Source organism: Chenopodium album, chromosome 26 (assembly GCF_948465745.1).
Source record: "Chenopodium album chromosome 26, dcCheAlbu1.1, whole genome shotgun sequence".
In the NCBI taxonomy this organism is placed as follows: domain Eukaryota; kingdom Viridiplantae; phylum Streptophyta; class Magnoliopsida; order Caryophyllales; family Amaranthaceae; genus Chenopodium; species Chenopodium album.
This window is the reverse complement of record NC_137859.1, coordinates 32,517,372-32,534,719: the sequence shown is the minus strand read 5'-3', so window position 1 is coordinate 32,534,719 and position 17,348 is coordinate 32,517,372. Positions and strand designations below refer to the sequence as shown.

The 17,348-nt window shown below is 32.5% G+C and overlaps 1 protein-coding gene across 1 annotated transcript; it reads left to right on the top strand.

Annotated features, from left to right (window-relative positions):
* The first annotated feature begins 15,248 nt into the window (after positions 1-15,248).
* On the top strand, positions 15,249-16,240 carry LOC145616275 (putative phytosulfokines 6). Its single transcript, XM_081670971.1, has 3 exons — positions 15,249-15,387; positions 15,688-15,743; positions 15,961-16,240. The coding sequence occupies exons 1-3, from the start codon at positions 15,285-15,287 to the stop codon at positions 16,081-16,083; spliced, it is 282 nt and encodes a 93-aa protein (XP_081527097.1). The 5' UTR covers positions 15,249-15,284; the 3' UTR covers positions 16,084-16,240.
* The last annotated feature ends 1,108 nt before the right edge of the window (positions 16,241-17,348 follow it).

Here is a 17,348-nt window from a genome sequence, read left to right as displayed (position 1 = left end):
ACCTTGAGTTCTCATCATCATTTCTCTAAATGGTGACTTTGTCAAAGTTTCAAATTAGAATGATAATTACATATATCAATGGATTCATAATTCAATTATATTGAAAGTCCATCCCTTTGGATCTTCCGCATGCAATTTTCATTTTCATTCGAATAAATTGACATATTAGAGACAACTTATATATATAGAAATGGTTTAACTATTTCTATCATATAGAACTTTAAACCTATTTAGCAATTCAAAACACATTATGACTCAAAGAAGCATAGAATAACATTTATTCCACGTTTTGAATCTTCGATGTTTAGTCATTACTAACAGTGAATGGTGTTTTGATATTGACAAGAATGAATAACATTTATTTAATTCTAACCAATTATTAGTGGTGAAATACTGGTTCTACTTGTAAAGTTGCAACTTTTGCTTCCAAACTTGTAGATTCTACTTGTGAAGTAGCAACATTTGCTTCTAAACTTGTAGATTTATTCCTCCTTTAGCTAATTTCTTCCTTTAGTTCAACCAAATTGTGCAATGAGTGATCTAAACAAGACATCATATGTCCAAGAAGTAGCAATATGCTAAATCAATTTCTATAATATAATTCTTGAATTGGAACATTTCCATTCTTTTACCTTCCAACTATATGAGGTAGTTTCTAATCAATTGGAATTGGTCCATTTAATTTGAAACACTTGTTGTTCATAACAACTTTTAGCATGTAAGTAGTTCTAGGTTTGAGAAGTAGCAACTTGTTTGCATTTCTTGGCCTATAACTTCTTAATGCAATCCTCATATATTCCTAAACCTTTCCCGTTTGAGCCACTTAGAACATTTCTCTTAGGTTCAAAATGATACTTTGCTTAACTTGTTTAAGCACTTTTCATGATTCTGCTAAGTCTATTGTATCATTATTTATATTTGAGTTTAATCAAGTATTAAACTCTATATAAAGTAGATGAAGAATACCATCATTTGATCAACTTTTGATCATAGAGATTTCCAATCACTTTCTCATATTCAATCATATTGAAAATAAGAGATTTTATTGGATTTCTATACTTGTCTTTTGGAGGATTTGTACCTCCCATCTCATTATATCCCTTGAAACATTTTTCAAAATGAAGATGTGTTGGTATTTTACTCAAACATTTTGAATAAAACCAACCTTAGACATGTGACATGAATTTCTAAAACTTGCCTTTTAGAACAATCTTAGCAAAATTGGGATATAGGTTTATGGATTATCTTTTAAACTTTTGAGAACGTTTCTCAACTTCATTTTCAATCGAGGAGATTATATATAATAATAAAATTAGAACGACATGTTACTTATAAGTAAACGCAAAATTCAATTATGTTTATTAAATTTAAAGTACCATAAGCGAATTAAATTGGTAACTTTAAAGCACTCTATTCAATTTAAGTGATCCCAACTTGAATTAAGTGATTCCAAGATCCTTTATTCGTGCAATAATTAACCGGACTGAGGCCCTGCCATCAACCATTACATTTTCAAGGTGAGTAAACTCTTTACTGATTACAACTCTTGTAATTCTTGGTTGAATAATTAACCATCACATGTTTAATTATTACCCTTAGCTTCAAGGTTCTAAACTGATCTTTAGGTAACCTTGTTGAATATAACCAATTAAAAGTGTAGAACGTGATCTACCCCCACTTCCCCAAGATATATTATGATGCTCTGCTGAGGCCGACCCATCACAAACGATCAAGGTTTTCGTCGGGTTTTTAATTGGAAAAGCTGCATCAATATTACTGGGATCTAGATTTATTATGTTGTGATTAAATAGTGAACTCTAGCGCATCATCACAAAACATCAATAAAATCTAACATGCATAAAATACTGAATGCATTAATAAGACATAGCATGGCCCCTAATCCTAAGAAAACTAATAAAGTAAATGCTCCCACTTGAATCATCATGGATCGCATCCACCTTGCTCCTTTGGGCCTATACTTCATGGGCTTCTTGGATTAACTGCAACCTGTAATTCTACTCTATTCTATCTACTACTTAAATAAAATGAAATAAAATTACAAAATACTTTATCGGTACGTAGACCGTACTAAGATTACAAAAATACATCACGATGCGCAGATCGTATTTAGCAATCTACTGGGCCATACTAGTCATTATATAGCAATAAACAACATCATATATTATAAAATTGCCACATAATAAATCACTCATCATGCTTTCCTAAACTACAACATCGAATGTTCACAATTAAGGAAACATGGCATCTAAATATCTCATATTTTAATTAATGTAATTAGATAATATCATATATTATTCATGATCATCAATAAAATATCATATATTCTAAATTTGTCATGAGATAGAATTAAATCTTATTTTAATCTTAAAAGATAAATCATATTTATCCTCAAAGATTATCCTAACAAAGTTAGGAAATTCTATCCTAATTACTAGCCAATCACAAAATTTTAAATCAATTATATCCAAAAATAATTATGGGATAATCACATTATTTAAATCAATCTTTATCCTTTTGGAATATGCTCAGAATATTCTAACAAATCCTATCCAAAATTAACAACCTTAATTAAGGATAATTATCAAAAACCAATTTTTGAAATTTGATTTTATCCCAAAATAAAATCAGATTTTATTTTGAAATATATTTAAAAATAGATTAATTTAATAAAACAATTTTTTTTTTAAATTGAATCTGCTGCCACGTCAGCCAGGGGAAGCCCAGCCAACGCAGCAGCTGGAATCAGCAACCCGCAACCGCAGCCAGGAGCAAAGCCCAGCCACGGCGCAAGCAGCGGCTCTGACCGGAACATTTCCAGTCCACCACCTGCCGGAGCCACCTTCTGCGCCTGAATTTATCGCCGTCGCTCGAGGGCTGCCGTGGCAGCTAGGCCGAAGCCCAGCCACCAGCAGAGCTGTACTAGCAGCAGCAAGCGGCAGTGCAACAGTTGCACTTTCGCTGCTGCCGCCTGTCCTCCGCCCACCATCACGCACCCTTTCCGACCTACTGGCAGCCGCCGTGGCCCACCTGACGGTGGTTCGACCACCCAGCCACGGCTGCCCCCTCCCAAGTTTGAATCCCTTTTTTTTTTTTTTTTTTTTTTTTTTTGAGAGTTTTAATTTAATTAAAAAACTTTTGCAAAATTAATTTAATTAGGTCTTTTGAATTAAAACATAACATTTATGCCCAATTCAATTTTGAAATTAAATTCACAATTCAATTTCAAATCTAGGGTTCTTCACAAAATTAATTCAAATTTAATTTAACTTTTAAATCAAATTATGGATTATACAAAAAATCATATTTTTAGTATCAAATCAAACTAATTAAATTTATGAAGCATAAATTTTCGAAAAACATCAAAATTAAGCACACAAAATCAAAATTTTAGAGCTTTATTCCAATTAAAATTTTCGAAAATACTAGGGCTTAATTCGAATTTTGCTAGAACAATTGAGCAATTAAATCATATTTAATCATATTCCAAAAATTAAATATCCATTTAATATAAAGATTGAACCATAATTAATTATTCTCCCTCCTAATTGAATTAAAATTGGCAATATGCGTAAATGCAATAGGCTAACTGATACCACTGTAGGGATCTATAGGTACTACGCAGCGGAAATAACATGAATCATATTCATACAGTACCTAATCCAAGGATCTAATGCATAACACATAAAGCACAAATAATCGTACCTTTGAAGCGTGATTCCACGTGCGATCGAGCAAGAACAAAGGGAGATAAAGAACCCCAAGCGTGATTCCTCTACTTGGTTCACGGGCACAAGTTAAACCTCCACTAATGCTAGTTAGTCGTGACTGAACGCTTCAATCAACCTTCAATGGAGAAGAGAGACACGAGCTAACCATGAACCACCACGACGAACACCACGAGCCACCATGAGGGGCGCCGCACGTACGGACGTGAAAGGGAGAGGGGAGGGCCGTGAGAGAGGAGAGTGTTTTTAGGGTTTTGGGATTGGTTGCCTTGATGTCAAAATTCACTGTGTGTGAATTATGACTGCTACTTACAAACCCTAGGCATGGATCTTATTTATTGATCTCATCTCTAAATAAGAGCCCATGTCAAAAGCCCAAAACCCTTATCCAAAACACACTACTCTAGCCCAACACTCTACATGGTATGTCATAATCTCATGAGGCCCATTAATGGGCCTCTTACTTGTTTAACCCAATACCCTTGTTGTGTGACCTCATAGGATCCATTCTATAAGGCTTTGGGCTATTTAACTAACCCAAAGATCAATTATCATATCTAGCACCAGATATTGACGACCCTATAGAATGAACTTATTATCTCCATAATAGTGATCCTTGATATATCTAGTAATTGCACTTATCGAAGACATAATTCCTTCAATTATATCAGCATAATAATGCATATAAATAGTCTAACTATTGTGTGATAGTAGAAATTACCAAAGTTATTTCGAAAAAAAAAATATTTAAAAACATATTGACAATTAAAAAAATAAAATAAAGCCAAACAAAAATTTAGATTGTAAAGAAAATTGTTAACATAATGTATTTTGAAAAGAAAACAAAAAATTAATTAAAATAAAATTAAATAATAATAAAAATAGACAGAATATTCCTCGAAGTACTCTTTCGGTAAATGGCAAACTATTTTGCACATATAGTACAAAAGGTGGTACCGTTAATAGCAAATAGTTGAGTTCGTATTATTTTGCACACACTATTCATAGTTGGTATTATTTTAAGCCAATTTTCCAAACTAATAAACCTTAGTTAAGCTACCCAAATGAGCTACTGCTACCCTTATTTATTTATTTATTTATTTATTTTATTTATTATTATTTTTTTTTTTAACCCTTATCTTCGTGAAACAAGATAGTTTTTTTTTTCCTTTTAATTTTTTTTTCTTTTTTGACGAGGATAGAGGATTTATTCAAGGTGAAGGATAGGAGAAAAAAAACCCCTTCGTTCAACTCGGATTCACATTGTACTTTTATGTATGTCATGCTGGTTGACAAACATTTTTCTTAGGTGGGAGTAAAGTTTGTTGACATTAATATTATAAATCCAAAGAATCATACCAAATTAAACTTAACCCACGAGCACAGATGGTCAGTTTTTGACTTCTCGTTGTTATTGTGTACTTGTTATTAATACTAATGTAGACGTCATGTTGTTGATTGACTTACAAATCAAAACTACTACGATGTAGTTCTTAAAATCAACGTTTTTAGATATAAATAATTCCACTTCTCAAATTATGTAAGAATAATTTCATTGTTCATGATACGAAATAAAACTTTTTACAAATTAAAATACACCAAATTACACATCTTTGGGAAAATTTTGACAATAAGTAAGGGATTATTTGGTTAGTAAGGGCCTGTTCAACTGAGCTGAACTGAACTGATTAGAGCTGAATTGAACTGAACTGAACTAATTGGAGCAGAACTAAACTCAACTGAGCTGAAATGAATATTTTATGAGAAAGGGAAATTAGGAGCTGAGCTGAACTAATCTGATTGGAGCTGAGCTGAACTGAACTGAACTGAACTGATTAGAGCTGAACTAAATTGAATTGAACTGAAATTAAGGGCATGTTCACATTTACTGAACTGAGCTGAACTGAACTGATTGGAGTTGAACCGAATTAAAATGAACTGATTGGAGCTGAACTGAACTAAACTGAATTGAGCTAACATGAATATTTTATTAGAGAGGGAAATTAGGAGCTGAATTGAACTGAACTGAACTAATTGGAACTGAACTGATTGGAGCTGAACTGAACTGAACTGAAATTAAGTAAATGTGAATAGGCCCTAAGTAAATGTGAACAGGCTCTAACTCTTAAATAGAAATGCTTCACATTAGTTTATTATAGATCACTAATCTAAGAGACACTATGGTTATTTTATTAATAAAAAAAAAATAGAAGACATTAATAAATTAAAATAAAATTTATTACATTAAAAATAAAGTCACGATGTTATTATTATTATTATTATTATTATTATTATTATTATTATTATTATTATTTTGAAGGGAAGTCATAAAGGTCATAAGAGAATTAATTTTTTTTTTATAATGAAATTTTTAATATACTAGTCAATATGAATATGGAGTAATAAGTGTCAATAAATTAAAATTAGGGTGACAATGTTCAATATAATGCCGAACTTCAAATTCACAATAATAATTAAGGTCACACAATTGTTAGTAAATCTTATTATTTAAAATTAAGGTTTTTCCTACATTAGATAGAAGGGAATTTTCCAAATCCCCAACTTTGTTTTATTTTATATATTACTCCCTCTGAATTTCATTACTTGCTTCATTTCCTTTTTTGGAAACCTTTTATAATATTTTACTAATTTATTCACTCCTAGTGGACCTGCCCCCAATTTTCATAGTTTAATATTTCCATATTCTCTTTCCAGTGTGTTTCTGGTGCGGCTGGCCGCACCATGCGGTAGGGTGTCAAATCAGCAAATGACAAAGTAACCCTATCAACCTAGTAACCCCGGACCGGACCTAGTAACCCCTAATCGGATCAAGTAACCCATCTAGTAACCCCTTTAGTAACCCCTTAAGTACCCCTTCCGACTTAGTAACACCTCAAGTAACCCCTCAAGTAACCTCTCCGACTTAGTAACCCCTCCGACCTAGTAACCCCTCCAGTAACCCCTCCTGTAACCTCACTTAAATAAATAACCTCCCAAGTAACCCACTTAAGTAACCTATCTATTAACCCCTTAAGTAACCCCCGACCTACCCATCTGGTAACCCCTTAAGTAACCCCCGACCTAGTATCTCTTAACCCATCACCACCCCCAAAACGCCACTAGGGCGGATGTAGAATATTTAGTGTGGAGGGGCACTAAATATATATATAAAAAAAAAAAAAATGCTTGTTTAAAGGCTTGAACCTAAGACTTTTTGCATAAATCAATAGTTTAATACATTACCACTATGACAAAGCTAAGTTAATGATATTTTTACATTAAAATTGTATTTAACCTATAAATTTACACCTTTACCTAAATAAAAAAATAAAAAAAAAATTGGGGGGGTCAGTGCCACCTAGGACCCTTAATAAGTCTTTCCCTGCTAGCCCCACCCCCAATACGCCATGCCACCACCACCACCATACACCAAGCCCACAAACAAACATAGATCCAACCGAACCCACAACCAAATCGTTTAAAAAATAAAAATAAATCGAACAAATACCTTTAAAATTAAATTAACAATGGCTTCGAATTTCACTTCAAATATGGCTAAAAAGGAGAAGAGAGTACGACGACGGAGTTGGTGGAGGATATGCATTCTTCCTTTGTAATGGCAGGTGGTTTGTTTTGTAAGTATGCTGCCCTTTTTTGAGAAAGGAGAAGAGAGAAAGAGGAGATAGCTTGGTGAAGGGCTAACTGGAGAAGAAAAAATTAATAGAGGAGAGAGAAGAAGAATTTAAAAAATAAAAAATTATATTGTAGCTGGTCGTACGGTGCGGCTAGCCAAATATGAAACTTTGTGTTCTCTTTCATCCCTGTTGACACCGAAAGTTTGTTAATTATTAAGTGTCAGATATATGTAAATAAGGAGATAATATCAAAAAATATAAGATATATCAAAAAATATAAGATATTTATCTTCAGAATCTCATAGATTATTATCTTTTACTCTACGACACTCTATATAAAGAAGGTCGTTTATAGGGTTTAGAGGAGACTCAGATGGAACAAGTAACAAAGACCCCATCTCCTTCCTACTACCAAACATTATAGGCTACATAGTATGAATTAAACCGACAAGGCCCTGTACTATAAACAAATATCAAACCCTAGCCCTTTGTAGAGAGGAATCAAGAGATCTACGAAAGTTGTAACCCACAAATTATCAATGAAATAATTGTTCCCGTATATTTTTCTGCCTCTTTTATTATGTATTGCAGGTTTGAATTTTTATGGTTTACAATCCCAACTATTTATTTTTCCACCAACCCCATTCCTTCATATTTTATTACTTTATACTATTTCTTCTAAAACTCCACACATGAAAAAATTGAGCAAGTAATAAATAAGGAGGGAGTGCTCAATAATGGTCACGAGCTCCCAATACTATTTTTAAATTCTCTCACGTTGTCTAATATTATCTTTAATAGCAAATTGAATAAATGTCATGCTTATCCACTTGTTCTCACTAGTAAATACTTCCATCGTTCTTTAATTACAACGTTTGAGTTACCTACATTTGTCAATATACATATCTATCATTAATATGTTACATTACACGTTAATAAAAATTAAAAAAACTAAATATGTTGAAAGTGTAAATTGGGATAATTAACAAGATCCTAATCGAAGAAATATGGGTAAATAGTGCAAAACATTGCGATAAAATAAGAATGGAAAAGGTACTTCATAAGAAATGGAGTAGTGGTTTTTTTTTTTTTTTTTTTCCTACAGCATATAGCCCAGCTAAACAAAATTGATCTGTTTTGGATTTAGATTTAGTGATTGAGCTGGGCCAAATTTAGGGCCAACAATATTCTTGGCAACGGACACCTTGACAAACGGGTCTTACGTAACAATAGTCTCAAACAGTTAAACTGCATCTTAGGCCTGAAAAATATGCTAAAATAGTCCAACACTAGCTCTATGTGCACGCATTCTGGGAGTTAGTTTAAAAAGGGGTGTTAAATACCGCCATCAATAATGATCAAAATCGCCAACATTTAGCGTGCATGGACAATCATGCCCTTTGTACTTCACCATTATCTTCCGTCCTGCCATCTATCACTAACACCTTGACACCACCACCCTGACAGGTGATGACCATCACCAACCTGACCACTGACGACCACCACCACCCTGATCGACGACAACCAGCACCACCACACTGACTGGTGACAACCACACCACCACCACAACCCTGACATGACGAGTCGACGACCCCACCTCTTTCCCTCGCTGATGGGAAGGTGGTGGTTTTTTTATTTTCGACAACCGTGCACGATAACCGGTTCGCGGTTGCCGAAAATTAATTAAAAAAAAATCACCTCCTTTCCGCCGCCAAGGGAGGGTACTGGGTCATCATTGAGAGGGATGTGGTGGGTTGCCGGTCGGAGTGGTGGTGGTCGTTGCCGGTCGGCAGGGTGGTGGGTCGTCGGGGAGGATAAGGGGTGGTGAAGTAGTAAGGGCATGGTTGTACATTCACACCAAATGTTGGCAATGGTGATCATTTTTTGTGGCAGTGTTTAGCAATCCACAAAAAATATTCTCTACTTCAACTTATTACGAGCGGTTGATTATTTAGTCTCTTAATTGAATTCATATATGCCAAGACGCCAGGTTTTTATACTAATGTTTTTTTTTTCCAAAACTAAAGATAACTTAGGTTTTGTAGGTGGACACCACCACCTCCCTCTAATGGGTCATTAGATAATACTTCATATAAGTTTCTCGTAGAAAATTTGATTTGCCATGTTATAAAATTTGACAAAATTCACCTTAAAATTTAAAAATTAAAATAGGTATGAAAATCTTCAAGAGGAAACTTTTACCTTTATCGATATTATGGATAATTTAAAAGCTATAATAAAAGGCATGAAACTCGGGATCCAATATGGAATATTGGGAGTGGGGGTTGCCCTTATCAATTCGTCATCCTTTCCCTATACTCCAAAGAAGTCTACCATTCTACCTCAAATTTAAGCAATCAAATTAAATCTCACCAATGACCCTAATGTACTTAACAAGTTGAGTTAGGTTTTTTTTTTTTTTTTTTTTTTTTTTTTTTTTTTTTTTTTTTTTTTTCTTTTGACAAAAGAACTAGCAACGAAAAAACAAACTGCAACAAAAAGAAACAAACTAAAACTGAAAAAACAACAACTGCCGTCGCCGAGCACAACCAGCTAACCAATGAGCCGGAGAAACCCATGACCGAGGAACCTTACGAATTTGACATACCAAAAAGGACTCAACAACCGCTCGCAATTCCAAAATGAGACACCATACTGAAATGTCCATTTTTGAACTCAAGTTGAGTTAGGTTAAGTTGACTCATTTGAATTTATGTTTCACTAAGGGCCTATTTTGAGCTTAATTCGGACCCCTAAGGGCTAAAATAAACCCTAAAACCTTAATCGAAGATTTTTTGCCATGTAAACCGATGAAAAAGTTAAATCAGACTGCAATTTATAATTTACACGAACTTTTGGGCTGCAATTTGCAATTTTGTTTTTAAATGGCTACAATTTGTAAAATACGAACTTTAAATGGCTGCAATTTGCAAATTTTCGTATTTTCAATTCAGTTCAGTTCACTTCAGTCAATCAGAACATGCCCTAAAAGTCTAAAACACACTCTTTGCTAATTTAATTGAATGGATCACGAAGATAAAAGACCTTACAAAGATAGAGTATCAATAGTGTTTTCTAAGTCATACAAACTAGTGTTGTTCTTAAAAAGCGCTACAGTCTAAGATCAAAACAAAGTCACCATTTGACAAAACGGGAAAAGAAACATTAAACAATCTTTTAATAAGATAATGTAACAATCATCACAGTAGACGTTCAGTTTAAGGTCATTATCTATTTATAAATTATAATTAATGGTATACAGTTTACACAATATTTACGTGTTGTACAACTAGCAAGTGAAATCCTTGGTGGAACCAAATTTGCTTTATTTCACTATATACAAGTAACAAAATTAACTTTTTAGCTGTGTCATAGCTAAAAGAGTAAAGCTATACTTAGTGGCAAGCTAATTAACAAATAGCATTCAAGCTACCAAATTTAAAAAGTTAATTATGATAAGTTTAAGGTAATAATTTAATTTAATGGTAAGATAACTAGTAAATCACGTCTACTAGATTTTGAATTACTTTTTTTAGCCAAAAGTGGGAATCTTAACTCTCATAAGATACTTCACTGTGTAATTTAAGCATTTTATGTTTAGGAGGTGATTTTAATAGCTAGACTAAACTAATTAAGAAAATTATAATGCATTTCTTTGAGTGGGAATTTTGTTTACTATATTAAACTTTCACTTTTTAAAGAGGCCAGCAGGCCACAAAGGCATAAACCACCCACTAAAATGATGATGGTGTATTGGTGTGGCGTGCAGTTTTCCCTTTCCGCCATTGAATACCTTTCTAAGTCTATCGTTGGATAGAATATAGATGTATATTACCTTCGTTACATATTAGTTGCAACTTTGGAATATTTATATCTTATAAGTAATACCCGAAATTGTAACTAATATGTCACAGATCGAAGGTAGCTTAGTAAAAACTTTCGAGGTAAAATTTTGTTGGAATAATCTTGATATATACTTCCTCCATTTTATTTTAATTAATGCTTTGACTTTTACTTATGTTGATGTATAATTTCTACCACTAATACCTTAAAAAATAATAATAATAATAATAATAATAATAATAATAATAATAAATCATTTTAATCATTCTATCTTTGGGCGATTTACTTTTAGTAATACAAACTTTGGATTATTATCAAAAAATCTCACCTTTAATATCACTTTGCCTCTAGCAGTCGTAACTTGTCAACACCCTATTATTACAGGTTACCAAGACACGTGTCAACATTGTCCAAAAAAAATTTTAATTTTTTTTTTTAAAAAAAAAGACAACCACCCTTCCCCTACACCAGCCACCCACGCCCAACTTGATTCCCCTACCCCCCGACACTGGCGCCCATACCCCCCACTCCCCCTCCCCTGGCGCCGATGTCGCCCTGCAGACCCCCCTTTGCCCTCCCCCTAACCACTACTGTAACCTTCTCCGTAACCTCTCCCCTCACTTGAAAAACCCCTTATAACTTCTCTCTAATGAACATCGCGCAGCAACACCCAACCACCTCTCATCCCATCTCGAATCAGGATAGGGAACAAGGTGTTCAGGGGGTCTGGGTGGCACCGGTGATTAAGTAAAAGTTACTCCCTTTGTTTTTTTTATATGCATCAATTTAACCAGCACATTTGTCGAGACGCTACTTTGACAATAAATATCTTTAATTGTGTATTAGTAAAAATTGTGAATAAATTAAATTATGAAACTAGACATTATGACGAATGGTCACGAATCTAATGATATATAATATAATAATATTTATTCATTTTTGAGAGGTGAAAAAATTAAGTCAACCATGGTATGTGAATAGTGCAATTGTCAAAGTGATGCATATAAAAAAAACGGAGGGAGTATAATAAAGTTAAATTATAAAAGTACGCATTAAAATAAAAATAAATAAAATAAAAAAGATACAACCGATGAGGGAGTACGCTTTTTTATTAAAAATAAAATCATTTTTAAGTTAATTATTTTTTCAAAAAAGTAACTAATTATAACGCGACACGTGTCCGATGTAACCTATAAAACAGGTTAGCGGTTTTTTATTATAATTGAAAATGTGTGTTAAAGGTTTATTTTGGAAAAAAATGTCGTTTTATTTTTAGAAGACTGGTGAAATGATGTATTATTGCTAATAATTTCCTTTTTTTTATTATTTTTACTTTTGGCCCGGTTTTCTTCACCTTAAATAAAATAATATTAAGTAAAAATAATTTCAGTTCAGCAAAATAAGTTCAGTTCAGTAAAATTAAATTCGGTTCAGTAAAAATAATTCCAGTTCAGTAAAAATAAGTTCAGTTCAGTAAAATTCTGTTTTATTAAAGAAGAATTATAATAGAAAATTAGTAAAAATAATTTCAGTTCAACGAAAATAATTTCAGTTTAGTATAATTAATTTAAGTTCAGTAAAAATAATTTAAGTTCACTAAATATAATTTTATTTCAGTAGAAATAATTTCAGTTCAGCAAAAATAAGGTGAAGAGAACGGGATCTTATTTATATTTTAATATTAGTACATCAAATTTAAATACAGTATGGTAAGGCCCCATTCTTTAAAGCTGCTCTGTTCTGCTTTGCCCTGCCCTGCTCTGCTCTGCTCTGATTAAAAATAATATTACTAATAATAAAATCTGCTCTACTCTGTCAGAAGCTCAAAACAACATGGCCTAAGTTATGCATTGATAGTTTGATATGTGTGCTTGATCAACATACTACGTATAAAGTATAAACGAAGAAAATAAGATGAGTATACAAGTAGAAGAGAGGACAGAAGAAGAAGCACGTGTAGAATGTGGTAAGGCGTATCAATGTCAGCAGAGTTCATCTATAAAATTGTTGTACGGTTGACTGCTTGGACCCGTATTTGACTCCAATTCTGCTGCCCCTTCTTTTAAGTACTTTTATCAACTTTCTGTCCCCACCACCTTCTAGAAATCCAATTTTCTCTAATAATACCATCAAAATTAGAGATGTTAAAAATCTGATCTAATTACTTCATCCGTTAATGGTTATTTGCAACAAAGGAATATTATATATCTCACAAATAATACCCCTTTGTTGCAAATAACCATTAACGGAGGAAGTAATTCGATTTGAAACTAATTTAAACAAACTTAATTTAAATATGACTTGTATAAACACAATAATTTAATATGATTTAAAAGTATATTAATTTAACTCGACATCATTAAATTTAATTCAATCACTTGAATTGACACCTCACACCTCAGAAAAATACCAATAATAGATCCTCCGTTTTCTTTTAGATGCAACACACCCTTTAGCACGGTAATTAAGAAAGGTGGGGTTTACATGATAGAATAAACTTTAAAATAGGATGAGTGGTTGTTAGGAGTGTAATTTAGTGGGTCATGTGCTTTAAATAAGGGACATAGTATTGTTTTTCCCTAAAGTAACTTTCCTTTAATAGTGTGTTGCAAGCATTGTGACATTTCCTTTTTAGGGAAGTGTTGCAAGTAAAAGAAAACGGAGGAAATATGAATTATGTCATGTGTCTCACTTTTCTGTTCATATTAAAACAAGGTTTGCATGGTCCGCATTAGCCACCATAACTTCAAGAGGAGTAATCCTATTAAATACATTCTGTTACAAATTGTTTTATTGATTATCAGGATATTTAATTTATGTAGTAAAATATAGAGTACAAATTTTTCGAATTTTGTATATGTAACATAAAGTAAACTTTGAAATAATGCAATTACCAACACCATCAATATATTTTCGAATTTTATATATGTTAAATAAAATAAACTTTGAAATAATGCAATTACCGACACCATCAATATATTTCTTACAAATTATTCAAAGTTTTGAGGGCATTTTTTTTTCTAATGCAATGGAGTAATTATTATGGTCAAAAGTTTTTATTTATTGTAATAACGAAGAAAAAAAGTGCTTTTCACGCTCCAAAAATTTATTTGAATATACATTGAGCCAATCTAAAAAAAATTTATATATAAATTTATTTTATTTTATTGAAATAAGAAATATCCAAACATTAGGAGATTTGAATACCCAACCTCTTAAAAAAGATGGTTATTTAACCATCTAAGCCAATAAGCAATCATGTTATAAACATGAAAATAACTGAGTATATATAATATGCAAATTACAAGGATCATTTCAAACACCATCTATACTAATATATTAAAAGGCGTTACTAAAAACGTCTATGCGCCACGTAGACTCCCTTATTTCGCCACGTCACTTACTCAATTTCTTAGTATAACACGTCATCCACTCAATAGGTTATTGTTCAACCAACTATACTAATTGTCAATTATGTTTTAACCTTGGACAATAGATAATATTGTACTATAAAGTATTGAAGACACATACACATATACACTATTAGATGCTCTTAAAATTAACAGTTGCACAACTATAAAAGTAGTAACCCGGGGCAACGCCGGGCTACTCACTAGTTTGTTATTGAAATGTAGCATAAATATTGAATACATAAATCACGAAATTAAATTAAAGTAGCAACTCGATACAATGCCTAAACCACTCATTAATTAATTTTTATATATGTACGAAATACTTGTATATAAAAAAGTATAGTCAAATCTAATAGATAAATATTGCTCAAAGTCAACACATTATATCTATCGTGAATGGGAGGTAGTACAAGTATTGCCGAAACTATTAAATGTAGTACCACTACCAATATGTAACAGAAATAATAAAAATAGACGTTGCAACTTTCATCGTTTGGATGACCCAAGTGTGACAACCGAACCAACCATCTGTCATCTCATAAGAGCACTATTTATACAACTCCCTCAGCAAAACAAATTTCTCAAACTCAAATTCAATCACAACACAAACAACTTTTCTCTTTCAAATTTCTCCTCTCTAAACAAACATGAAGAACTTTTCACAACGTTTTGTTTTCTTTGTTTTGGTTGTTTTTCTTGCTCTATCCTACGTAACATCTGCTCGTGTCCTATATCCTAAACTTGAACAAGGTATTTTAATTTCCTTTATTAATTCCCAAATTGAGTTTTCTCCCCTATTATTTTTCTGTTCCATTTCATTTCGTTTATTAAGATGTTTTCTTTCCGTCCTAAATATAATAGATTAATAGTCAGTTACTCATTCTACCTAGTTAAACTTACACTAGTATGTACGTACACACGTGTGTAACGTAGTGAACTAGTGACATCATTAACACGTTATTCCTGGTGGCGAGCTTATTTATTTAATTTTGCTTATAAATTTTTAATTCTATTTTCAAGTTTTGATATTTAAATGTAATAATCATACAGGCAAACAAGAATTGGAGGTTAAGGATAATGCTACAAAAATTGAGGATGCATCCAATGTGAGCCCTTTCCCTCATTTCCTCTTTCTTTTTAATTAGGTTCATAGTTGATCTAATGAAAATGAATTTCAAAACCTTGTTTATTTTCAATTACTTTGGCAATTGTCAATATAATAATTTTTCACGACTGTCAAAAAATTTGACAGTCGTGAAAAATAGTAATCGTGATTAGCTATTTTGACACTTTGACAGTCGCTAATTTAAAATTGTGGTGCAGCTGATGGGGTTAGATGAGATCGAAGTATGCAGGAATAAAGGAGAAGATTGCACTGCTGAAAGGAAACTGCTTGCGGAGGCTCATTTGGACTACATTTACACCCAAAAACTTAACACCCCTTAAAAAACAATGTATTAGTACTAATTATTAAGGAATTTATATATACAATAGTCATGAAATAGTAACTGAATGAATGTCTTCATGCAAATTAGCTAGTATGAAAAGGCAGTATTACCAGTATATTATACATAGTTCATGCAATATGGAAGAAGTATCATATACCAATAAGTGGAAGGCATCAATATATCATATGACAGTTCATTAATCATAATATTCCTATATTACCAATAATATTACCATTTGCAATCTTGACTGTTTTATGATTTGATCTTGGTTGTTTAAAACTTAAACCAATCTTACTGGCTCTTACATTACAATGAACACGACAATCATTTCATTTGATCTTGCTCATTGTTTGAAACTAAAATGTCTTGCCTTCTAAAGGCGGAGTGTATGATAATGGAGTTAACAATACCAATTAGCATAACAAGACATGTGACTTAATATCCTCAACAAAGGGTAACCTCTGCCTCTCCTTGACTGCGAGCGCATAATGAACCCCGAAATTTATGTTTCAAGAGTCATCTTTAGATATGAATGTTCCAAAGCAATGTTGTTCTTTGAGGATACTAAATCACGAAGGTGTAATGAGAAGGTAAACAGACTTGCAAAGAGGATACAAGAGAATATGAAAATCAAGCTTAAGCTTCAGCGCGTAGAACAGATAATAATGCAACCTCATAAGTAACAAATTAAGCTAACCTCAAGCTTGTAAGGTCATACAATCTATGAAAAGATGGATATAGTTGCAAAGCCATAGCTTGAAAGAAATAGCCCTATCTCGGTTTTTATATCGAGAAGACCAACCCACCAACCTAGTGTTAGGGACATCCTCAAAAATTATATCAAACACTAAAAGATGCTCAATTCACCATTGGTATAAAGATTATATGCCCACATCATCGATTTGAAATCCCTTCTGTTTAGCGGATATATCACTGCAATACCCTTCAAATGAACCGTTTCTATTTTGGGAGGATATTATAATTGACCACAAGATTTCATAGTAGGAAGAAATTATCGTAATATTGTGATCCTGCCATGTAGTGAGCGTTGTTGGAGTTGTAATAGACTCTATTTAGTGGCAATTTTAACTTCATGGCTATTTTCCATAACCAAAAAATAAATAAAATTTAATATCATACATAGCTTTGTCAATTCTTGGCAAGCTAGAAGTTGCAATGGCATCTAAATAGCTATTAATAAATAAATTATGCAGTATGGGTTATCTTGGAATGTCGGTGCCCATATGACAAATGACCCCTTTG